The sequence below is a fragment of the Heliconius melpomene genome, chromosome 19 (genome assembly GCF_056956725.1).
Source record: "Heliconius melpomene rosina isolate 202511_hmr_F chromosome 19, ASM5695672v1, whole genome shotgun sequence".
NCBI classification, from domain to species: Eukaryota; Metazoa; Arthropoda; class Insecta; order Lepidoptera; family Nymphalidae; genus Heliconius; species Heliconius melpomene.
Window position 1 is genome coordinate 7,783,210 of NC_140407.1, and position 25,376 is coordinate 7,808,585.

At 33.1% G+C, this 25,376-nt stretch overlaps 2 protein-coding genes across 2 annotated transcripts in view; one reads left to right on the forward strand and one right to left on the reverse strand.

Moving 5' to 3' along the window:
- Positions 1-28: 28 nt before the first annotated feature.
- Stlk (Ste20-like kinase) lies at positions 29-6,039 on the reverse strand. Its single transcript, XM_085203518.1, has 7 exons — positions 5,676-6,039; positions 5,345-5,577; positions 4,186-4,360; positions 3,734-3,926; positions 3,468-3,591; positions 2,948-3,069; positions 29-2,449 (listed from the first exon to the last, which is right to left on the reverse strand). The coding sequence occupies exons 1-7, from the start codon at positions 5,838-5,840 to the stop codon at positions 2,373-2,375; spliced, it is 1,089 nt and encodes a 362-aa protein (XP_085059644.1). The 5' UTR covers positions 5,841-6,039; the 3' UTR covers positions 29-2,372.
- Positions 6,040-17,579: 11,540 nt separating this feature from the next.
- The window catches only part of Msp300 (Muscle-specific protein 300 kDa), a 136,533-nt gene continuing 128,736 nt past the window's right edge, over positions 17,580-25,376 (forward strand). Inside the window, exon 1 of the mRNA XM_085203521.1 lies at positions 17,580-18,106. Within this exon, the coding sequence (XP_085059647.1) occupies positions 17,620-18,106 (487 nt within the window). The 5' untranslated portion in view covers positions 17,580-17,619. The remainder of the gene's footprint in view (positions 18,107-25,376) is intronic.

Genomic DNA, 25,376 nt, shown 5'->3' on the forward strand with positions numbered 1-25,376 from the left:
AGGTAGGTAGGTCTAAATAAAAAATAAATTTACCAACAATAATTTTAATCATCACAATTTATTAACAAGTCATCTAAAGTTACATAGTTACAAATATTAGTTTACATCTACCATCTATTAAAAGGCCAATACACGCTCAATATTATTGCACAATATTTATTGTGCAATGAAATAACAAACATTTAAGCATGCTAGCAGAGAGGACTTATTGAGACAGTTCAATTTCCATCAGAATTTGAGACATTTCTTGTAAAGTTGGGGAACTTAACGCCACTATTTTACTACTCTAACTTACGGGTTGGGGAAATAATAGTGTTTTAATTATAATTGTATTATATATTTCCCCAAGTGTGTATCGAGCCTACTACCATCGTGTACATAGTAAGCTTTTGAATAGTGAAACAAATTTGAATGAGATATTTTAGTACAAAATCACTCCACTCTCCACCTTCTATTAAATTACTCTAAATAAACATACTTTGAAATATTATTAGAATACACACAAATAATTATAAACACGTAGGTACACATTATTTAAACATACATATGAAAATTTTATCAATTGAAGCAAATAAAAGCTTGAAAAAGATATTTCATTGTTTACATTGTTTCAATATAAATGTATGAATGAATATTATTATAACTGTATTGTCAAAAAGAACGACGTTTTGTCTCATTTCGTTTTCGCACTTGTGTTTAATTGTGTTGTTATTTATTTTTTATAGCATTATAACGGGAAATGTTAGAAAGAAATAGCTACTGTCAGCATAGTTATATTTCACATTATTTCTGTTTTTTGTTTTCGAATTTGAGGTTAATGCTTTTAGCCCTATTAACCGGTAGGGAAGAATACTCTGTTCCTGAGAAAGATGCCGAGGGCGGCAAGGGCGTCCAGTGCGGGATTCGAACCTAAGCATGGCTCGACGATCCGGCTTGAATTATTTCTATATATGAATTTTGTTATCACGAGAATGTTAGGTTAGGTTACATCGTTTTGTCTCTCTCACACTCATAAATGTATGTGTGTATGTTTAATATTTTATTTGTTTTTATGAATATTATTAAAACCAATTTACCTATATATAAGGAATTTATACATTTTCCACTAATTTCGAGGTAGCACCATAATAACCATATACTATTTTTTTTATTTATGATTTAAATATTATAAGTGACTGCCTGAACATTTTGGGCTTATCATGTTAAAAAAGGCCACGTTTCGGTTAAAAAAAAGGTCCTTCAAAGAATTGGTTATAAGAAATGTATTATTTATTATTCGTAATTTTGTTTTTGGTTCTAGCCAAGTTACGTTTAAGAGAACGATTTCAATTATTTACATATCTTTACTAAATAAGACAAATGGTCAAAAAGTCAAAATATATGTCGTATGTATTTTATTGATTTATCAGGTTGTGTGTAAAGTAGATTTTTAATTTCACGAGTAAACTATCGTTATTTATCTTCTACATATATCTTATATTTTTAAAAGAACAATACGTTATGCATATATATAAATGTCTGTAAACTTTTAAAATCTAGGCAAAGTACATTCCTTTTAAAGTCAAATTTCAGTCAGTCACTAATTATATTATTTAATTATTATTGATTATACATTTACTTTATTGCTATATTTGAATATTATTGTTATATAACTTGTTGTATTCCGACCAGCGGGATATGATTTTAAAATATTTTATTATCCACTAACATATTATATGATGATATATATACTACTAGATATTATAAAGTTGGTTCTATTAATATTTATCAAATGTCGAGATGTTATAATTAAAATTACTTCTCAAGAAGAAAGGAAAAGTTATTTAAATGTTTGTACTTGAGTCATGAGTTTATTGCTATGTGAATTGAATCAATGCTATCTTTAAATCTATAGTCATTTCAGTGCTTCACGTTTTGTTGTGAAAGGCAATGACTGGCTGTAAACGGTTTCTGTATTTGATCCCCATTTAGGAGAAAGATTATATCTAAATTAATTTCAATTTTCTGCTCTGGTGCACATAACATTTTCTATGATTAGTTTAAAATATCAAAACGGTTCTATAAAATATGCTATATGATATATTTCATAAAATTTACATGTATAGCAGAAAACGCAGAATTTATTCCAATATTTCAATACAATTATAATCCTAATATGAATGACATTTTTTAAATATAACAAAACCATGTGTACTGGTATCTTTTTGTTTGTGTTTTTATTTTATCGGTTTTAAATAATATTTTTTAGTCTTCTTTATCTCTAAAACAATTAATTACACAATTTTTATATATTGAAACTAGCATTTGAAAAACAGATCCGTCGCAATAAAAAAAAACTTACACTTCAATTCCTCACATTAATAAAGTGTATACTAGAAATCCCATTCAGTGTTTTTTTCTATTTCCATTTCAGAAAGTTTTTCTTCTAGTAGTAAAGCTGATATATCGTCTGTAATAAAAAACAACAACAAAATAACAGACAATACAAAAAAAAATAACACAGATGTTAAAATCTATCTTTTTTTTTCTTAGCAGTACATAGTAGGATAGGCAGAGGAAACTTAGTGCTAAGACTCTCCGTTTGCCACACACTGCTAATTTCTCGAGGTATTGGGTATGGAGTGGTGGAACTCCAGGCCTTGCTATGCCTTGTTATCAGAGCGTGGAAATGAAAACGTTAAATATTTCATTACTCTGAGTGTCAATCGAACCCACAACCATCGCGTTTACAGTCACACGCTTGCGGATCTGTGCCACGAAGACCCCCATATTAAGATATTTCTAAAAAATATCAAGAACTAGCTCGCGTTGAATGCAAATAACTAAGAGTTAACCTATCTTTCTCTTCAAATTTATAATATTAGTATAAGATAATAAATACACCCCAACAGTTAGTGATTGTCTGTGAAATTTTCACCTAAGCAGTAGATAAAAAAATATAACTTACCGGGATCAGGTTTAACAGCCTTTACACGACCGATGAGACTTGGCAAGAAATCAGTTTTTCTTATTTGCTTGAAAAAAGGATGATTCAATAGTTGACTTGCAGATGGCCTCTTTTCTGGATCACTGAGGTGGTAAACAGTTTATTTTAATTATGTTACTTATTGTGAAAATTAAAGTTTCAATTCTATTCCTTACTTACTTCCCTATTTGTCAACTCTTATTACAATATCTTTCCTCTACGAAAATTTTTATATGAAACTATAATTTTCTTGTAGTAATTCTTTTTTTGTGTTATAACAGCGGAATATAGTACTTCTATGTGTAAACATAAATATCTAGTCTATCGTGTTTAATTCAGTTACAGATATACAACGCACATCATAAACTGCTGTACATAGAAAAATTAAATGATTTATTAGGGGAGTAAGAGCTAAGAGAGAAATTCTCGAAATATCTATGGTTGTGTTCCCTTCTATTATATAGTTAACCGTTTTATATGCTCGTAATAAATAAACACATACCGTTGCAACAACTGATCGCTAAGATGGTGGAAGGCATCCGACAGCTTCCTGCTGGAGTACGCGGCGCGCAGACGGGACATACCCTCGGCGCTGTCGCCCACGCCGCTGTCTGTGTTGTACATACCTGCAATATTACAAAATAATAAACATACAGACTAAAAAATATTAATATATATTTCAGCTATTTGAAGATTTTCAATGATTTTCTAGATGTTTATTTACTATTTAGACCTTTTCGTTTCAATTATAATATAAAAAAACCTTACTTTTCATCTCACTATCGTCCAGTGGTTCGGGAAATGAGGAACAATCCAACAACTGAGGGCGACTGCCTCTCACTTTCTCAGTAAACATAAGTGTGTTGGGTACTTCTGCAAATGGCACCGCACCATTAGCTAATTCACAACTTAAAACACCTAATGAATATATGTCTGAGCGTTCGTCGTAGCCTTTGAGATTCTGAAATTATTATATAAATAAAATTAACTTATATTTTTGTTTTCTAAAAAGTATTTTTGTTTCATAAGTGTGGAATAATACTTGAAATATATTTGGCAAATAGTGTCTTAATATCAACTACAAAAAAATAGAAGAAAACAATATGACATTCTAATAGAAACAGTAATGTATATATCACAGGTGAGCTTCCTTTTTTTATTTTCATTTAAATGTTAGTTTTCATTAAACCAGTATAAAAATATTAATACTAAAGTAATACCTGTTCTAATAACTCAGGACTTAGCCACATCAAATTGGCATTGTCATGATCAGGTGGTGGCAAATTGTGTTGCTTTTGCCTTCTCCCTCTAACCATCATGCATGCTGCGCTGCGTAACCCTGATACGCGGATTGTTCCATTTGTGTCTAGAAGAATGTGACTTGCACGGATACTTCTGTAAAGAAATATGTTATTTGGAATATATATTGTGGCATAGTGATCTGATAATATATGCAACTGTGCAAGTGGGTCCATGAAATGAAAAACGTATGTGCATTTAATAATTATATTTACACGTTTGAGTAAACGGAAACAAGCAGAAGGGCTGATTTATAAAATGTGGTTGGCTTATGTGTGAAACCTTTACATTATGACTCCGCAAAAAAAAAATATTTTGTATACAAAATATTATAAATGATATAATTCTTACAATTAAATCATAACCCTCTTGTAATTATACGAAGTTGGGTAAAATAAATGATAACATACATTAGATGACCAATTGGTTGTAATAATACAATAACATGAGGTTTCATTTTACAATGCATGTAAACTGCTAAGACAATATAAACTTGACTTGACATTTTTTGTACAATATTTATTAAACAAAACTGAATATATTTACTTTATATAATGAAAACAAAATACATCATTTGAATACATTAAAATTTATATATAATTAAAAATAATTCGAAAATTCACAAAAAATTACATCTTACAAGGAAAGTTTAAAAATGCACAAAAAAGTTTGCAATTTAAAGTTCATTTATAATTCACATTGGTGCGTCACCACTGTACAAGTGGGTTCAAGAAATGAAAAATGTATGTGCATTTCATAGATATATTTACACTTCTGAGTAAATAGACACATGCAGAAGGACTGGTTTATAAAATGTGGTTCACTTACTTCTCGAACCATTACACAACCATTGTTGGTTCAATACATACAAGGGAATGAGTTATTATTATTACAAAGTGCAAAATTGAGTTCCACCACTCAATACACAATGTTTCACAATTTTGACAGTGTTCTGGGAGCTGAGTATTTTAAAATTTCTCTCCCTACCCTGTTGTATGCGGGATACATGTAAAGTTGTAATAGCATAGACATTTTTAACATATGTGTTTAAAAACAGTTTACAACAGAATAAAACCTTACCTATGAATATAAAATTGTTTATGTAAATATTGCAATGCTAGCAACACATCTCTTAGTATCATGGCACAGGCCAGTTCAGGTAGACCTTCTTGAAAATATCTATCTAGAATATCTCTACAAGAACCTAAGTTCATGAGTGGTGAAACTACATATAGCTCAGGACCATAAACAAATGAAGTTAGATAAGGCAGTATGTTTGAATGCTGAAGCTCTTTTCTTGTCAGAATATCTTGCTGTAACATACAACAGTTTGAAATTAATTAATTTTTGTGTATATACATAAATAATTATTCATAAAGAAGGTAAGTAAACATGTTTTTAGTCCACAAACCTGAATTAAATTGGCTTTTTCTTTAGATTTATCAACAAAATATCTTTTAACAGCCACATTTTGGTTGTATGGTTTGTAAACAGCTGAGTATACAACTGCAACGCCCCCACAACACTCTGCTATAATTGAAGTCAGCTGGTAGTCGTTAATATCGGGATTAAACATTGCAAATTTTGAACCGTATAAAGTATTTAAATATTGAACATATAATCTTTATTTCCTCTGCCACTATGAACACATGATTTAAAATTTAATTAACAAAGAAAATATAGCAACTTTGCAGTGAATAAATGAAGTAAACATAAAATAATTATCAACAAAATATGCAACCAACGCTTGACAGTTGACAGATCAACACCGTTCGGAAACGTCAAATTCATTGACGCATACATAGTATGACAGAAAACAATGCTTTTTCTGTATTGTTTTAAATAACGGTAACAAAATTCATGATATCAAAATATTAATATTATAAATGTTATTAATTGTAGTGAAACTACATATGTATAATGATAGTACTGAATTTCGAAGATATCAAATAAATAAATCTCACAAATAAATCTCTATTTTCATCTTTCTATTACGTATAAAATGTATTAAATTATTATTTTTAAAAATTTGTCGTGAGCGGCATTCTATAAGATTAGATATAAAATCATTTAAGTAATTTACATTATACTGCCATATTGTATTACAGTATGTTATTTTAAATTTGTTTTAGTTCTTATTCTTAGAATTGTTAGTATGTTCTTTGTGGGAGGATATGAATTATGAAGTGTTAATTTTAATATTTACATTTAATAAAAAAATTTTAACATGTCTTGGCGCAGGGGCAAAAGCGTGCGATTGTAAACGCAACAGGTTGTGGGTTTCGAACTCGATGAAATAAAGTATTTATTTTTTTCATATTTTCGCTGTGCCTCAACATGCAATGTCTCCAGAATTCGGTGGAAAATGGGGAACGGTAAACGGTGTCATAACATTAATAAGAACAGACTGATATATCACTTCGTTCCCAACTTCCTTCTGCCTTTCTGCCTCTGCCATGTTCCCGGAATACAGCATGAAGCTAAAAAAATAAATAAATCAAATGCTATTTCTCGCATAATAAACTATGCAGTATTCACGCATCTGTGTTAGGAAAATTAGATAAGTACTCTTATGTAACTCTGTTTTTTTTTCATCTTCACACATCTCCTGATTTTGATGATTGATTGATTTTACTTGTTTTTTATCATCTCCAAAAACTATTGCATACTTATTGACTGTTGATTAGAAGAAATGAAAACATTAATTGATACAGACGTTCACTCAAATGAAAATCGAACCCACAATTTTCTAGCTAAGATTATGTCGGAAGGTGGGTGGTTAATAGTTAGATATACCTATAATAAAATAAATAATTAACTATTTATACTAATCATAACGAAATCATACTGTTATTTAAAACAGAGTTCTCATAAAACGTCATGTCTTTGTAGTGACCTCGTTAACATATGATTTAGTGGTGAGCAATTTCTTTGAATGTCAAACATGTTTGTTTAATATAAGTATACAGTTATAGCACTGACAGAGACGGCGCAGCGGGGGCGCGAGTCCACCGCGAATGTCAACTTGCTCTACCGTCCTAGGCTAGGGGAGGAAAGAAGGTGGTATGCCCATCTTCAACTCCTCCTAACCTAGAGGAGCTGCTGTGGGAAGGTTATAGACCTCCTCCTGCAAATCATTGAGACTGCGAGGGTCCTAGGAAAAATATCGGGGCACCCGGTAGAGGCGACGCTCGCATGCGAAAGGCGGGCCTTCTACCGAGGCGTTGAAGCAATATATGCGAGCGACTCTAGTCGTGGTTTCCGCTGCGTTTTAGTGGGTAGGATCGGATTCAGCGCCTTCCATGTGTGCGGCCTGAAAAGTAAGTAGGTACATTACATAATAACATCATGAGGTATAAATTAATTTAAATTGGATAATATCTTAGATAAATCATAAGTCGTGAACATCTCCTAAAAAAGCTTACAAAAAAGTGAAAGCATTTCCCAAAAAATCGCCAAATAAGTCAGGCGAGTCAAAATATTGCTGGCAAAACGTTTGGAATGCAAAAATTACCAATCGGCTCGATAAAAAGCTGTAATTGCTATATATATGCGGCGGCGACCGCATCTCGCATACGCTTTATACAATGTACTCACGTCTATATAAAACCGGGGAGAGAGCCAAGTTCTAAAATTAAAGGCCGAAAGCGACCGACACGCTACGAAGCCGCCCGCCCGCCTCAGTCCATCGTCAACTGCCGACATTCCCAAATCTCGATCGCGCGGCATCGAAAACTACACTTGGCGTAGAAATAGAAAAATAAAACACCCTATTAGGACATCCGTGTGCTCGTGTACCGTGTATACCGAAATTGTTACGTGGATAAGTGACAAGTGAATTGTGGATTTTCGTACTTCCGTGCTACCGGTAAACTTTTGTTTTGTTTTTTAAATAAATTTTTTCCATTTTTAATCTATGCCCATCTATATCTTGGGATCTGTCACCTAAATAAATCCTTATAGCACGTGCTTCCTACTTTTGAGTATAGAGTTTCAGTATAAGTCATCTAAAACCATATTTCGGGTACAAATGCAGTAGCCTCATTTTGTTTTATTTTGAATTATATATATACTTTCAAGTTTTGATAAACAGCCGGTGTTTTCCTAACCTCAAACATCCACTGATAGTATCTGGGTCGAATTATTATATTGAGCTGGCCTAATTCTTTCAGTCTTCCTCAGAAATTAGAATAAATCTTATAATGTGGGCTGAAAGTACATAAATTATTGTAAGTTATTATTAAGACATTTTTAATGAAGTAGCTCGATAAATGTGATACTTAAACCGTGTTATTTATAAATTACTAATTACTTAATATAATACATATTATTTTAAGATGTAACTTTAATGTAAGTTTGTTTAAAATAAAGAAAAACATAAAAAAAAAACTATTTTTCGCTGCGCTATTATGACGAAGAAAAAAAAAGAAAAAGAAGCAAGTAACGTTAAAGGACTATTAAGTTTTGGCAGCATTATTTTCCGCATTGCGTCATCTTAGGAGATAAGTAAGACCGTCACAAAGTCTAGACCCCAGTCTGGTAACCAGAAGTGCCTGGTTTAGTATTGATTTTAGAACTTTTTTCCTTTGCGAGAACTTTCCAGCCAATTTTGTTGCAGAATTTCATCGGATTAGACAAGAAAATTGGTTATTTATTTCAGTTTTGTTAAAATTATAATGTAAATTTTAACGGCCTTGACATAAAAAAAACTATTAGGCGTGACATCTTAAAAGTTCATCATCCTTGAAACGTCTTTGCGACTGTCACAGCAAGTAGAACAGAAAAAGTTTTCAGGTGAATATGAAATTACATGATGAAATGTAGGTTTTTCTACAATTACGTTTAATGCTTTTTATTTTTTCTTCTTAAGTAACCGTTAAACCACTTGAATTAAAATGTTAAATACGAAAATTAACATTATATTTGAATCTGTCAAATCATGTATTTGTATTTGTAGTAATCAAATATCCTTTGTATTTGACTATTTTACTTAGCAAAATTATCCTTTTCATATAAATTAAGAAATATTTGATTTTACTTCAATGTCCAACATGATATCACCATGGTGTACATAATTGTGATGCATCTATCTATTTGAGCGCGATAGACGGGAGTTCAATTTCTCGCATTTAATTGTGGTCCTTAGAATTTCTCTGCTTACAAAACAAACTGTTTTAAAAATATAAATATGGCACATAAGTATTTCACATCGTAAATATTTTAGGTCACTCTGTCTGATGTTTAGGTAGGTCTATAATTTTAGAACAAACATCAAACATTAGCGCATGTTAGCATATTTAGGTTAGAAATTAGGACGTTCTTTAAAAGAATGATTCAGTGACGATAATGACGAAGTGTAGATCAAAATATTAAGGCAATTAAATAAGCTGCACTTTTGGTCGACAATTATCGTTTAACAAATTTATTATATGCACAGATTGCCGTAGATGGATTTTAGATGTGTTTTTTTTTTAATTGGTTACAAAGAAAAAAGAGTCTCTTCATTTCTTCTCTAAAGTAATGTGTGACAAGATTTATGACTTCTAATACTCTCTTTTTGATACGTTACGAAAATACATGACTAGGAAATATATAAAAATCAAACGTAAAAAATAATTTATTACACATAAACAACGAACGACTCGTAATTAATCCGGATGTATCATCCCTGTACTTATTATAAAACACCTACGTTGATGGTAAAGGAAACTCTCAAGGGCTCTCTCTCTCTGTGAAGATGATTCTAAATATACTTAATTTCTTATTTTTTTTATAGATATACAGTAAAGCAAAAAAAAAAAAGATTTTAAATGCCAAAAGTTCAATTAAAATCTATTGACATTGATAAACGAATTATTCATTAGGATCTTGCCTTTCATATGGAGGAAAGCGCATATGTGGCATATTACTTTGTTTACCTTCTATTTTCGAAAGAATATTTATATTATGGGTTTATATAGGGGAGTGGTAAAATACAATTCTTAAAGTAATCTAAACAGACCAACAGTAACAGATTTAAATATGGAGATAATGTGCACTTAGATACGTATCAAGTATACTAAAACGTCGTCCCACTGTCATGTCAAAGTGAACATAAATGAAGAGTTCACTGTCTGTGAACTCTTCATTTATGTTCACTTTGACTGTCAGTTCTTTGCATCTTATACATCTTAGTGTGTGCTGAGCAGCGGAACTTAACACCGCACTTTATTGACCTGGAAAAAATATTTTTTTATTACTAATTTACACTACATCACATTACATTACATCACATTGCTTGAGTACCGTATTTTATACTATTTCTTGTTATACATTTACTATATGCGACTACTGCGATACTTGATAGTGGGCGCTGATATTTTAACGAAGTAGGTATTTAATCTCTTTCAAACTTATATTTGGAAATCAATCAATCAATCTTTGTTCGTATACAACGTAAAAAGTAGTGGGTGTAGCTTCGATACTTTTCTAAGGTATCCAAGGTGTCTACGTAAATAATTGCATGTATTTTAAAATAATAAATTTTGAAGAACATTTTTCAATTTAATCTTTCACTTGATATCTTCCTCTCACTGTAAACAAGTAGATTTTAAAGTTTCCTTTGTTTTAAATGGAATGAGCTTTTGTTATCTAATCGAAAAGGTATTTTAAGATAACCCACTGTTAGCTTTCTCTTGGCGTGATGAATAATATCTTTGTTTATTGTTCTTAAGTTCTACTGGGTATAATAATAACTAAATAAATACACAGATCTTGAATCAAGATTTGTAATTCCACACATAAACAAGTTAATTAATTAATAACATAACATAAAAACTATAAATAAATATAGTCGTATATTCACACTTTGGGCCATCCTTATTTTGTGAGGTCTTCTTATATACTTCTTTTATCTTAGGCTTCTCTTTGTGGTTTTTCTTTTAGTGCAGCTATTCTGCACACGCTACATATCCCGTCTAATATCTTTCAATCAATAGTTTCAATGTATGAATATGGTCTATGGTACAGAAGCTCTTTCTAATTCTGCTCGCTCTATAGGTTGTTCGTCAATTAATGTGCAGCTAACTCTAATATTAATTAGAGACGGAAATAGCTTGTATTATGCTAGATTATAGGCTTATTGGCCTTTGATTCGTAATTTCATGTGGATCATCTTTTTATATTCTAGGATAAGCACATTTTGGTTTAACAAGTCTAATATTAATTTTGTACTTATACTTGTTTTTACTTGTGGTGTGGCCTCCTTAATCACATAGAAATACCTTATAGTGATCGAAGTACGCTAATTTAAATGGAAATTATTGACACGAAGAAGAAATTGAAGAGAGAAGGGCTCAGATTGTATGTCGTTAGTGTTTCTCGATAAACGGACTTCAATTCGAAGCTATTGTTCTTAACATAAGCTCTTTCCACCAAGCAAACTCATCGACTTTATAACATTAATATACATCGATGTAGATTCAATTGTTTATGATGACAAATAATCTATTAAAGAAAATCCTGAGTCACCATGACAGTATTGCCAGACAATCCAGCTGCAAGCAGTAGGCAAGTGTAATCGATGAAAATAATAGACACGTGAGATACAAAAGGGTAAATTATCTCATGACAATGCCACTGCAAATTTATGAACGATATATATTTTCGACAAATATATGACGTTTATCTTATAACAGCTGATTTAGTTATACAATAAACTGGCAATTTTTCATGTTTATTGAGTTCGTGGTTTTAACGCGGCAAAAAATATTTACTAAGTGAGAGTGAAGGAGTAAAAGAGGCAGATGAGAATACAGTTGAGCTTCGAGAAGACAGTATCATTGATACTGGAGGAAAGTTACGTAAAAAGCAACGTGCTTTTTCTGGACGTCTTCATCGTGGACCTCCCAAAGGACATGTATAAAGAGTTGTGCTTCTTACCGTTATCGTTACAGAGACCTTCGTCGATCGTCCGATTTGTTCGCATTTCATCAGACAGATTGTATTTGATAATATTATTTAGTACCGGCGCGGCGCGGCGTCTAAAAGCTGAGCTTAAAATCCGATTTTACTACATTTACATTAAATATATAATGAAAAAGGTAAAAAATCATACCGGATATTGTAAAAAATATCAGTTTTGACCATTTTTAATTCAAATAATACAAAACATCCATAAATAAAAAAAACGTTAATTTCACGCTGTCTTCCGCATATAACATGGTAGGCAGAGGGAACCTAGTGTTAAGATATTTCCGTTACTCATTCTCCACCGAATTTCTGGGCATTATGTGTCGAGTGGCGGAACTTAGCGCCGCGTTTTGCCTCATAAAATAAATTCTTTGAAAATAAATAAATGTAATAGTCACGTTTAAAAGAAAATATTTGTACATTTGTTTGAAGATGTTTTGGCTAGTCGTCGCTCGTCGTGATGGGTGCGCATGCGCCGACGCATCAATGGTCAGCTCAGCGCCAACCTAAGCGCCTTGGCCAAGGGCGTTTAAGCGTAACGGTTATATTTAGATTAGTTTGAGTTTTTAGATCGCAACAATAAGTTTGTTTTACATTTCATGGACAAGCCACTTGCTTGTGTCGCTCTCGATTACATATTTTGTAAAATTTGGATTTTTTCATGAGGAAATAGGTACTTTTTTTTTCTCATTTTTCATGAGGAAATAATTTTATAATTTTTTTAAATTTCATTTGTAAGAATAATAAAGTATTTGAACCTGTAGAAATTATTTGTCTGATGCTTTCAATTCTGTGATGATGCTTCATATGCAGCTCACAAATTATACTCTGATATAAGTAATATTAGAGAAAAAACTGACATTGAAACGATTTTCTTTATATTTTTTGATAGAGTGTTCTTTTAAAACATATAATTGCTTTGTAACGTTTGAGTAGTCTAAGGCTAATCTAGTTAAAATTTTTACATATTCTATGCAACACTTTGTTAAATCAGGCAGAGATATTTATCTAACTTAGATTTTATTGTATTCTGTCAATACGTCACAAATATGCCACGATGGCGTCAAATGTAATATTAGTCATGGATTATGTTTGCTGTTCAACTGGAGTGATTTTTCCGTCTAAATTCGTCGATTGTATCACTGGAGTCGCTGCAGCAACAGATGCTAATAATAGTTTGGTCTATGGATTTTGTTTTGCAAGACACGATGTCTAGAACACTCGAAATCTAGATTTTTAACAGCGAAATTTATTTTGGAAATAAAAACATGTGCCATTTTGGAAAAGCTAATATTAAAAAGGGGCATGTACTGCAATGTCATGAAACATTAAACTCTAAATATATAATTTAAATCCTATTTATATTTGGGATTGTGGACAGATGAAGTTTATGCATGCACTTTGACTTAGTACTATGCGTAAATATTTCTCACAGTGTGATCAGACCACAAAGCATTCATGGATTATATAGTATATAGTATTGTTTAAGATTTGGATTACTTAAAGATCCCTTTCCCTCCATTTATTTTTCATAGTTGATTTAAAAATATATAATATAAAGATCACTTACAAGTGTATTTACAAAACTTTTCAGTACCAATTTAAAAAAATACACCTCGCCTTTTACAATTTTTTACACAAACTTAAAAAGGAGATTTTTTTATATTTATACAAATTTCTTGAAAAATGTTATCTAAGTAAATGTGTTATATTTTATTATAGTGAAACAAACAAGGTTTCGTAAAAGGAGTGAAATAGTTTTTAGAATTACTGAGGGTATCCGCGTAGGCCCAAATTTTCTTTTCGAAAATATTATTTGAAACATTCAAGTAAATACAACAAGTTCGTATAAATTATATTTAGTTTTAATGTTTTTTCGTCTCAAATTAATAGATATTATATGTTACTGACCCAGTTTATCTTATTTAATCATTAATTATTTTTAATGTTTAGACGTGCTCTCCCACACTATCGCCTACATGATCCGCAGTAAGATATTTTTTCAATAGTGGTTCTTGAGAAGATTCGTTCGTTTAATATGAGATTGAAATGTACATTCCGAACCAAGATTTTATCAAAATAATAAAATATGTATTAAACATGGCTAATTTAAAAACGACAAATCCGACTACATAAAACTAAAAATAATTCTTCAATCTCTCTCTCTAGAGAGAGATTGAAGAATTATTTTTGTAGAGAGCTATTACGCCACCTAAAAACAAATATGCATACATACACTGATATAAACACATAACCCTATTTCCCTAAGTTCGGCCTCATATGGAGTACTATTCTCACCTCTGGGCTGGTGCACCCCAGTATCAGCTTGATTCATTTGATTCCATACAATGTAGATCTGTTGACCTGTTATTTGCCTGCAGCTGTGGAATGGCCTATCCGCGGCAGTGTTTCCAGGTCGATGCGACTTGGGTACCTTTAAAAAGTGCGTCTATCTCTTCATCTAAAGCCTGCAACGCACCTGTAGCTCCTCTGGTGATCACTTGCCATAAGTTGACTCGTAAGCTCGTTTGCCTTATCTTTTTTTTTTTTTTTATGGAAAAAGGACAAGGCAAACGAGCGTTCGGGTCACCTGATGATGATCACCGCCGCCCACGACCCCGTGCAGCACCAGAGGAGCTACAGGTGCGTTGCCGGCCTTTGAGGTGGAGATAGACGCGCTTTTTGAAGGTACCCATATCGTACCGACCTGGAAACACTGCCGCGGGTAGGCTATTCCACAGTTCGGTGGCGCGTGGAAGGAAATTTCTACGAAACCGCACAGTAGTGGAGTGCCACGCATCCAGATGGTGTGGATGATATTTAAGTTTGTGACGTGCTGTGCGGTTAGAAAATTCGGCGGCAGGTAACAGGTCAAACAGTTCTTCAGAACACTCACCATGATAAATGCGATAGAGAACGCACAGCGAGGAGACGTCTCTACGCAGAGCCAAAGTGTCAAGCCTTTCACAGCTTACTGGGTCCTTAATGATTCGGACAGCTTAACACATTTAGGTTGCTAATCCCTTCTAGTAACGAGGATATTATTTAACATAACCTATATATGTTAAAAATAGCAACCGAAGTACCTGCAATTAAACGTTTAGAGGTAACATTGTAAGTTATTATTATATCTTTCACCTGTCTCATATAATTCACCCTGATTGAGTTGGCAATAAGAGTTTCAGTTTACGATAACGTGTTATGTAATTATGGCGTTTTTACACAAATGTGACTAAAATTGTTTAGCTAAATACTAAATGCCACCACGTTAATCAAATATATTCCATATTTGATTAAAGTGCATATTCATTTTGTTGGGAACGAAAAAAAATTGCTTACGATTTACCTATAAATTCCGCTACCTAATATAATAAAATCGCTTAAAAAGAATGTTGCTGAGTAAATACTATGAAAAAAATACGAAGGAGCCAAAAAAAAACATGGACGAAAATCCGTGTTGTGTTTTTTTTATTGTAAAATCTCTGGACCGTGAAAATTAAACAGCATTCCCCCGAGCACGGATCGAACCTACGACAATCGTGTTTATAATCAGTCGCTGTTCTACTGTGCAACAATATATTTTTTAATAGGAATATTTATTAAAACTCTAGTTTTAAATTGAATCGCGGGGGAGCCCTGTCTTGATAGCATGGTTGGCGTTTGGCCAGAAAAGCGCGTGCTAGTCGTAATGTAATTTTTTCTAAAACTTGTGACCGTCTGGATGGCAGCCATCTTGACGTCTTAAAGGTCGTTGACTACATTTAGCTATATATAATTTATTATATTAAAATATAATTATTTTTATTATTTCGTAGTAGGTATACCTACTTGATGCCACTTTCGATATCGAAATTTATTGTTTTTTTTTGTATGGATCCTTTTTTATTTATTTCCTTTTCTTTCTTTATTTCTCATTCTTATTTTTAAAATACTTTTAGTTTTATTTGTTTTAAAGAAAATTAAATATACGCGCAAAAAGACCACAAAGTCAGAGTGAAATGATATTACGTCAATTAATTTATACTCATTTCACTGAAGGTAATCAAAACTGGGAAGAACCCGCACAAGAAACTCTAAGTTGGACTTTTATTCTCAAGTTAAGAGTAAACATATTAATAATTAATTATTTATTAGTGACAATAGATCGTTTCTGTAGGAATTAATAGCGATATCGACATAATACTATCGAAGTATCTAAGGTAAACAAGATGTCTTGGCTTGTGAGTGGATTTTTAACCGCGAAAGCTATTGAGCTAAGTCTATTCGACAATTCATTAATATGAGGTTCCCACTGTAATTTGGAATCAATGGTGACAATGAAGTTCTATATCTCTACATATCCCAGGGCTTAGCCATTCAAGAGGACAAACAGCAATAAAATTTTCGTATTTAGTGTTCTGAAAATAATTAATTTATTTTTTTACTATACCTACAAGAGTAAGCATTTAGAAAAAGAGTTTTGTTTATTTTTTGTTGCGTTTTTATTTCGAAAATCAATGAAATATCGTCAGCAACCTTCTATCCACTGGCACTTACAACATATGTATATAAAAATCAGACAAGCGCGAGTCGGGCTCGTTCGACGAGGGTCCCGTACAAAAATTGGAGGCTTTTTCTAAAATTCAACTCTGGCCCAGGGCCCTTTTATATGATACCTCTATAAACGGAATCAAAATTCATAGGATACTTCCGTTTAACATAGAATTATGAAATTTGGCAACCAGTATCTACAGGTATTACTAATTCAGGAAAAATCTGAAAACTGTACATACATCTAGTAAGAAACAGATTAAAATATTTAATTTTGCAATAAAACTTTTGACCCATATTCCTAACAGGATAACCTCTTCGATAACTACAAAGGTGCACTTAATAAACGATTGGGAGCTCATAAATGCGGGCATCTGTTTTTGTGGAAATGTTTTATAACGCAATCCTTTTATAGGGCCGTCTCAAAATAGAACGCTGCCGGCACGCGATCTAAGGAATTTATGTTCTCTTTGTCCACGCACGTGACTTGGTAACAGTGGTTTGGATTAAATATCGGATAATGTAAGGGTTTACCAATGAATATTGCTGGTATTTTTTCAGTACCTTATAAATTGACGATAAGAAAGTATAACAACCAAAGAAATTCCAAGTAAATATTTCATGTCAACTTAAGCATGCTGAAGGAAAACTTTGGTAAATAAAGTTCACCAAATTGCTCTTTATGAGTAGAAACGTTTCATGCAATTTGTTCTCTTTGCCTTTCCATAATTGTGCTGTTTTATTTATTTTACTAAATAAATCCTTTCGTAGAGTCTCTTGAAGATAATTTATATATTATTTATATATTATTTGTATTGTTACAGTAATGCAGATTAAGGCGTGACATATCGGGTTGACAGGAATCAATCCGCACGATGTCGCAACCCCCGCCGGGACGTGGTCGCGCGAGACTCCCGGGTCCCCCATCTCCCTTACACTACCGTCCTCCTTCGCCATGGGCGCCCAGCCCTCCCCCACTGATATCAGGACCGAGGCACTCTACTGCCCTTGTTTCACCGCCTCCGGTCCAACCCTCACCAAAGCCGTTTAGACCTCTCCATTCACCACATCTGCGTCAACATTCACCTTCACCTAGCTCCCATTTTTCAATATCGCCATATCCTATGTCCCCGACTTTAGGCCACAGTCCAGAATACTATTACTCTTCGCCATATGAAACGGTTCGCGAGTACGATTACGCGGGAGTGCCGTTAGAACCTCCTCCGCCTCCTCGGCCGATGATTTACGAAGAGGAAGAGGAGAGAGGACCGTCAACCGCCGAGATTATTGCCAATCAGTCGCAAGAAGGCTATGTGGACGAGAAACTTGCAGAGTACCAAGCAACGATTCAGCTATTGCAAGGTAAGATTTTTTTATATACATAATTCTAGTAAGTACTGTAGTACTCTGTATAATATGAGTGACTCAGAAACTACTATACTTAGAAAACTGAAATTTGGCATGTATGTAGATTAATTGGTATAAGAGATTATTTTTCAATTTTCCTACGGAAATCGGGAAAAATGGGATTTTTTAATTTACGTTTTAAAGTCCGCTCAATCAAATTTCCGGGTAACAACTTCTTAGGCATAATGTTATGGTATTTTAAAAAATTTTCAAGACTACATATTTTAATTAAAAAAAAATATTAGCAAAGCAAATTTTGTAATTGATGCAAAACAAATCAGTTAGTTTATCACGTTGGTAGAACGCCAAGTGCGATAATTTCAAAGGCGTTCGCGTCAACTGTGGACGTGGACGCCATGTCAATATTGCTAGAAATCTGGCTGAAAATGACACGCGAAGTGCGCTTGTCTATTTCGTAATTGGGGTAATTTATAAACAGGTTGCTAGGAGACTTATGTACAGACAAAAATATTATATTTTAAAACAATTTAAGTTTATTACCTACTAGCGGCCCGCTCGCGGTTTCACCCGCGTGAACTATTATTATTAATTTCTGTCTCCATGACTACGTCCTCCTAGCATTTATAGTATAACGAAGTTTCATACAAACTTTCGACCCCAAAAACAACCCCTTAGAAGTCGAATATTGCAAATTCCCGTCTTAGCGTGCACCTACGTCCTATAAATAATTCCTATGCAAAATTTGAGATTCCTAGCACATGTAGTTTCTGAGATTTCGTGATGAGTGAGTGACCTTTCGATTTTATGTATGTATATAGATTTAAAATATTGGAAGTTATAAGCATACAAGTGTACCTTCAGTAAGTTGCTTGCCTACCTCGTATAATTTATAAGGTGACAAATAAAAATAAGATAAGCAAAAGAAAAGTACGCGGCGGTTTATTTGAGTGTATGTAGGACAATTCTGTGCATATCAAATCAATGAATATAGTTCTAAGTATAAAAGTAAGTAACAAATATATTAAAATGCAGACAAGGAACATAATACATTATAATAGATTTCTTTAGCTTCACACTGTATCACGCACCTGGCAGGGTAGACAGAGGGAACCTGAGAACCTAGTGTTAAGGTATTCCCTTCCCATAAAGACATTTCTGTCTCCCACTTTTCACCAAGTTCTGGAGGCATTGCGTGTTAAGTGGTGGAACCGTGAGTGGGAATCCTTGAGTGGGAATCGAACCCACAACCTGTCGTGATAATAGTCGCACGCTTTTGCCCCTGCGCCACGACTGGCCTCTAAATGAAATTAATTTTAAAATGAAAATATGGAATTTATTTAAATATTGAAAATACTTCGTTAACTATTGATGAATATAAGATTACATTAAAAACTTATTCATTACAATTATGTTTTTTTTATGACAGCATCGGCAAGCTTTAACTATATCTATATCTAAATAAATCTCTAAATCTGTTGTAAAAATATAGGGGAATTGTGCTCAAGATGGCATACTATGATAAGATGACACACTACCAATATTGATGAAACTATTAGCGCTAAGTGCGATCTTGTGACGTTTTAGAGAGCGTCTGTAGATGCAGCTAGTGCTTAAATTCAGTACGGCTGAAAGTGAATGCAGATGGGCAAGTAATTCATGTTTTCGTTATTTTCAATTGCAACAAATTTTTCTTTCGCTTTTGCTTGATGGTGAAAAGACATGTAAGATAAAGATTTTCTATTTCAACTAATTATAAATGTAAAATAGGATTATTATATGACACAACTAACGCTAAAAGCGCATCCTAACCTATAACCTTTTGTCACAACGGTTAAAATTAAATTCATATATCTATTGGGTAAGATGACATACAAAACGTGAGTATAAGATGGCATACTATCTTACCCTTATAAATAGAATCGATGTATTTTTTTGCTTTACCTACAAAATGCCTGGCAATTACAAACGAATATATATTGGTCACAAGAAGACATGGATAAGGCTGCTAGAGCAAAGGCATTCAATAGCCGCAAGTGACGAAGCTTATTTCCCTTTTGGAAAAGGAAGTGACTGATAACGGAATCCAACCTCATAAAATTTGGAACATGTATGAATCTGGCCTTAATACTGTTTAAAAGCCCCCCAGCAAAGAAGAAACTATTTATTTGTGAACTATGCTTGACAAATAATGATGGCGTTTTTATGCCACATACTAAGTATGTCATTTTACCCTGTAGATATGTTGTGTTACACTGGTCGACCTAAGTGCGATTTTTGTTTGTTTTTATGATGTTTGAAAGATGATTATTCTGAAATTAAAATAATTTCGTAGATTATGAAATATATAATAGTATACGCAATATGCTGTTCTCAGATGACTTTATTTATTTGAAATATTTGTCTTCAAATAAAAAGTATGTCATCTTAAGCACAATTCCCCTATGGGACATTGTAGTAGTCCAAAATAAACACGAATGTATCGCGGTGCACGTAACAGCATCTGTAGTAACAGTGAACTGGTGAGATCATCCACCTTGGGCCAGATTTGATCGCGCGCTTCCTCTGTAAAAACTACTTTGGCGTTTGCATCTTTTGTTCTAAAAACACTGGTTGTTTTCCGTAACTTTGTCTAAGTGCAGATACGTGTTTTCGCAACCTGCTAGCTTTCTTCGCGGTAATATTATATTTTTTTGTTATAATTGTTTTTTTTTTAACCTTGTTGTTAAAAGTAGTGATGTATCACTACGTTTCCTAAATGTACGTAATTTATAATGTGGAGGATGCGGGAGATAATTAAAAAAATACAGAAAGCTCCATATGTATTGCAAGTGAATGAACACGTGAACGTTTGTTTGAAGTTCGGAATAACAGATAAAGATATATTTATTGGATTTTATAAAAATTAAATATTACTTCCTACCAATACGAAAACAGGAGTTTAAAATTGTTTAATTTTACAATTCTTAATAGTTCTTTAATTGCTTTTCCAATAGAGAAAACAAGTAGAAATAAAATTTATAAAAAATCCGTCGGCCCCTCTAGGATCTAAATGGACCCTGAACCCGTAATCACAGCTTGTTTAGTCAGGAACTTATAAACAAGAAATAATTGATTTTTATACTGCAATGTTTTAATATACTGAAATTATATAACGGGCGCGAGTAAAAACAGATGCTGCAGGCATATACATCACATCCCAAATTAATAGATTTTAGAAAAAAACAAGTTCAATATTTTGAAAGCAACGAGTAAGTTGTTTGTCGAAAGATCTTTTTGTTTTATATATTTTATATCTTCCTACTCATCAATCAAATCAGCCTTTTCGGGTCCACTGCTGGCATAGGCCTCTCCCAGGGTGCGCCAAAGCTCCCGACCCTCCGCCTTTCCCATTCAGTCGAAGCCAGCAACCTTCTTCAGGTCGTCGGTCCATATGTACTCTTATATTTTACTTATAGAATGAAGGAACCAAATTCTATATAACGCGAAAATATTATTTTACATGCTATGTACTTTATAATAGGTACTAAAAACTATAATAGGTAAAAATGTATAAAGGTAAAGTTGTTGTTGTTAAGTTTTTTTATATTTAAACTTGTATCTCGCACATAGCAGGGTAGGCAGAGGGAACCTGGGAACTTGATATTAGGACACTTCCGTTACTCACTTTTCGCTTAATTCTGGTGGCATTCCGTGTTGACTGGCGAAACTCCACGCTGCGCTTTGCCTCGTTACCAGAGTGAGGAAATTAAAATATGAAATATTTCACCCCCTCGAGTGGGGATCGAACCCACAACCAGCCCCTGCGCCACGACTGGCCTCTCACATGAAACAAATATGTTTATTTTAATACCGCTTAAGTAACGGCAAATGTGCATATTTACGCATTCCTCACAGTGACGAATATACTTGACTTGGCCAAATAGGTCAAATTTGTAAATGACTGTTGGCATTTCATCTCATTAACGATCCTTCTAAATATTCATATTTATTGAATTACATATATTGAAATGTCAATCAAAACGTAAGCTATTACTCGCACCCAATTTATACCCACCCACTTTTACAGTCAGAACAGACTTTACAGAATCTGTTGCGCTACTGGAATTAATGTCTATTTGTACCGTTACTTATCTAAAAAGTCTACATTCAATTAAGAGAAAAATCGTTAAAAAAAATTAGCTTCACGCTTTATCCCGCACACACCAGGGTAGGCAGAGGGCACCTAGTGTTAAGACACTCCGTTCCCGACTTTCCGCCGAATTCTGGAGTCATTGCATATTGAATGGCGAAACTCAACGCCGCTAAAAGCGTGAAGATACCATAGAATTTTTTTAGACGGTATTTATTATTATTCGTGTCATTTAACTAACGAACCATTTATGTATAATGCATGAAGAAAATAAAGATCCTGTGACAAAAATACTTATCAATTTTTTTCTTGTAGGTACTTTGTGTTTCTATAATAATTAAGAATACAATTTCTATCTTTATTAATACAAATATATAAGTCAACGCCTATAATTTAAGATCTTTAAAACACTTAAAATTCTCATCTTATTCTATCACCACTATTATTATATTTGTAAGTTAGTCTCAAATATATTTCTTACAGCTGATCCTCGCACGTCACACGCCGACGCGTGACGTCATAGCAGCCATAATAAATGTCGCTAATAGCCTGTATCTACTATATAGTATTTTATTTGGAATATTATAAAATATATAATAATTATTAAATAATATATAATTCTTTCTTAATATTAAAAACATTTGCATATATTTTTTATTTATTTATTTAGTATTTGTATTCATTCCGAGATATTATTTCTAAAATGTCTAAGTTCCATAGATTAGACCGTACGTAGTACGTACAATCATTGTGGCTTACACAATTCAATTCAAAATATTCTTTATTCAAATAAACTTATTATAAGCACTTTTGAATCGTCGAATGAACATATGAATAAAAAGCTACCACCGGTTCGGAAGGCAGTTCTGCTGAGAAGAGCCGGCAAGAAACTCCAATGAAATCAAGGTCATATTTTTTCTAACCAGGTCAAATATCGGAATTCAACGCCGCGTTTTGTCAGAAAAACCGGGATGTGAAAAAAAAAATACAGTAATTATTTCCCGGTTGAGGTCGAGCGCACGCCACGTTTAGAGTTTCCACCACTCTACGCGCAATCCCATAAGAATTCGGCGGAAAGAGAGGAGGAGCGTATCTTAACACTAGGTTCCCTCTTTTCCTCTGCGTACCCTGCTACATGTAGGTTATTGCGTGAAGCTAAAAAGAACTAAGAAAACAAATTTTGATTGCACTATCTAATATCTTATATCAGATCTGTGTAACGTCAGTAAAACTCTTCATTTGACGTATGGTCAGCGCGTGCGACGTTATTTTTGGAAGTCGACCTACTTCAACTTGCAAATCAAAACTGAATGAATGTGCCATTTCCTGGGATTAATATAATTATAATGAATGTAATTTGATATCTAATTGTTTGTTTCATAATATCCTGAAATTGCATTTTGTAAGAAAGTAACGGTATACGAGTATGTTTTTAGTATTGAATGTAAAAAGTTATTGTAGCGAAGCTAAGTTCTACTACGTCTACGTCTCAATGCCTCGAGAATTGGGCGGAAAGTGGATAACGTAGTGTCTCAACACTAGGTATCTTTTCTCGCCTTGCTTGCGTATTTTTTTTCAGTCCAATGTTGTATCCCGCCGTTGAATTCAACGCCGCACCTTGCCTCGACACCAGAGAGGATTCCTCTAGTGGGAATCGAATTCACAACGACGATTCGCCACGACTGGACTATACTATACTCTACTTAATATGAAATTAATTAAAATCGACTGGAAAGCGTTTCTTACAATATTATTTTATTTTCAATTATCATATCCATTAATTCGATTTGAATGCAACATTGTAACTGTTATACCTCGTATTTTATCCTCTATGATGCAGTCAGGCTTGTTCGCGGTCAGTGTGACGTCACGGTGCATACCTGTGTAAAATGTAAAATAAGTGTTTGTCTTATAAACATTAATATAGAGACATAGTTGATAGAGGCTTCATTGAACGCGGAAAAAAATAATTAAAGAAAGATTTTATAATTTTGAAGTCGGTGTCAAGTAAAACAAACAGGTTGTAGCATTAGCTTTTTCTTCGATTAATCGCTTAACATACATAAAAAAAATATTCCGACGAATTGAGAACCTCTTTTTTCTTTGAAAGTCGATTATAAATGCTTCTTTTTTTCTGCAAGCTGTATCCCGCATACAGCAGGGTAGACAGAGGAACATCCCGTTCCCCATGTTTTGAGTTGAGTGGCGGAACTCAGCGCCAGACTTTTGGATTAGTGCCAGAGCGAAGAAATGAAAATATGTGGGGGCTAGTGGGGATCGAACTCACAACCGTCGCGTTACAATCACACCATTGTGCCCCTACGCTACGACGGCCTCTAAGATGCTTCTATTGTGCAAATAGATGTGTTTTTATATGGATTTATTCCATTTTTTTACGTTTCTTTAATTATGTCCCTGAGTACATAACAAAGCAAGGCAAGATAGCTAGTATAAAAATTAATTATTAATGAATATGTATATTAAATGGCAAATAATTATCGGTATATACTACCTAAATGTATAATATTGAAAATCTGGTTTGGCATGGAAATAATTGAAAATAAGGAGATGTACAGTAAAAAAAATTTTACCTAATAGGAAATGGCATATTGTGTTACCTAATAGGAGATGGCATTTTTTTTAGTTTTTTTAAACTGAACTCTTTGTAATAATTGTATCATCATTGGCGTTTATACGTAGCTTAGGTGATAGTACAAAAATATATTATCATTGAATTGAACTGATGATGGAGCCAGGACCTGAACAGTACCCAGAATTTTTTGGAGGTTTAATTAATACTTTTTGGTGCACAATAATATTTTTTTTTTAACTACATAATGATTTTATTAAAAAATAAATCTAAATACGAAACCAGTTTTTAAGCATTCTGGCAACAACTTAGAAAATGTAGGAAAACTGTCAATATTTTATAATGTCAAGAAGAAGGTTAATGCCCCTATTCTTGGAGACTTCGACGTCTAATTTTGTGAAGGAAATTATGAGGAAGTGGATGCGACGAGTGGTATAACTGAACCGTTTGGATGCGTGAGTTCTAGTAAACTATTTAAATATTGAAATATATTTATATATGAAATTGTTATTTTTCTTTACTATACAATAGAAAAATACTAAATT

Bases quoted from the DNA above. Each gene is read 5' to 3' on its own strand.
- Stlk (XM_085203518.1), bottom strand. From the start codon at position 5,840: ATGTTTAATCCCGATATTAACGACTACCAGCTGACTTCAATTATAGCA. The intron at 3,927-4,185 runs GTATTACTTTAG...TAATAATTTCAG, and splicing joins GTCCTGAGTTATTAGAACAG to AATCTCAAAGGCTACGACGA. The intron at 3,592-3,733 runs GTAAGGTTTTTT...GTAATATTGCAG, and splicing joins GGACGATAGTGAGATGAAAA to GTATGTACAACACAGACAGC.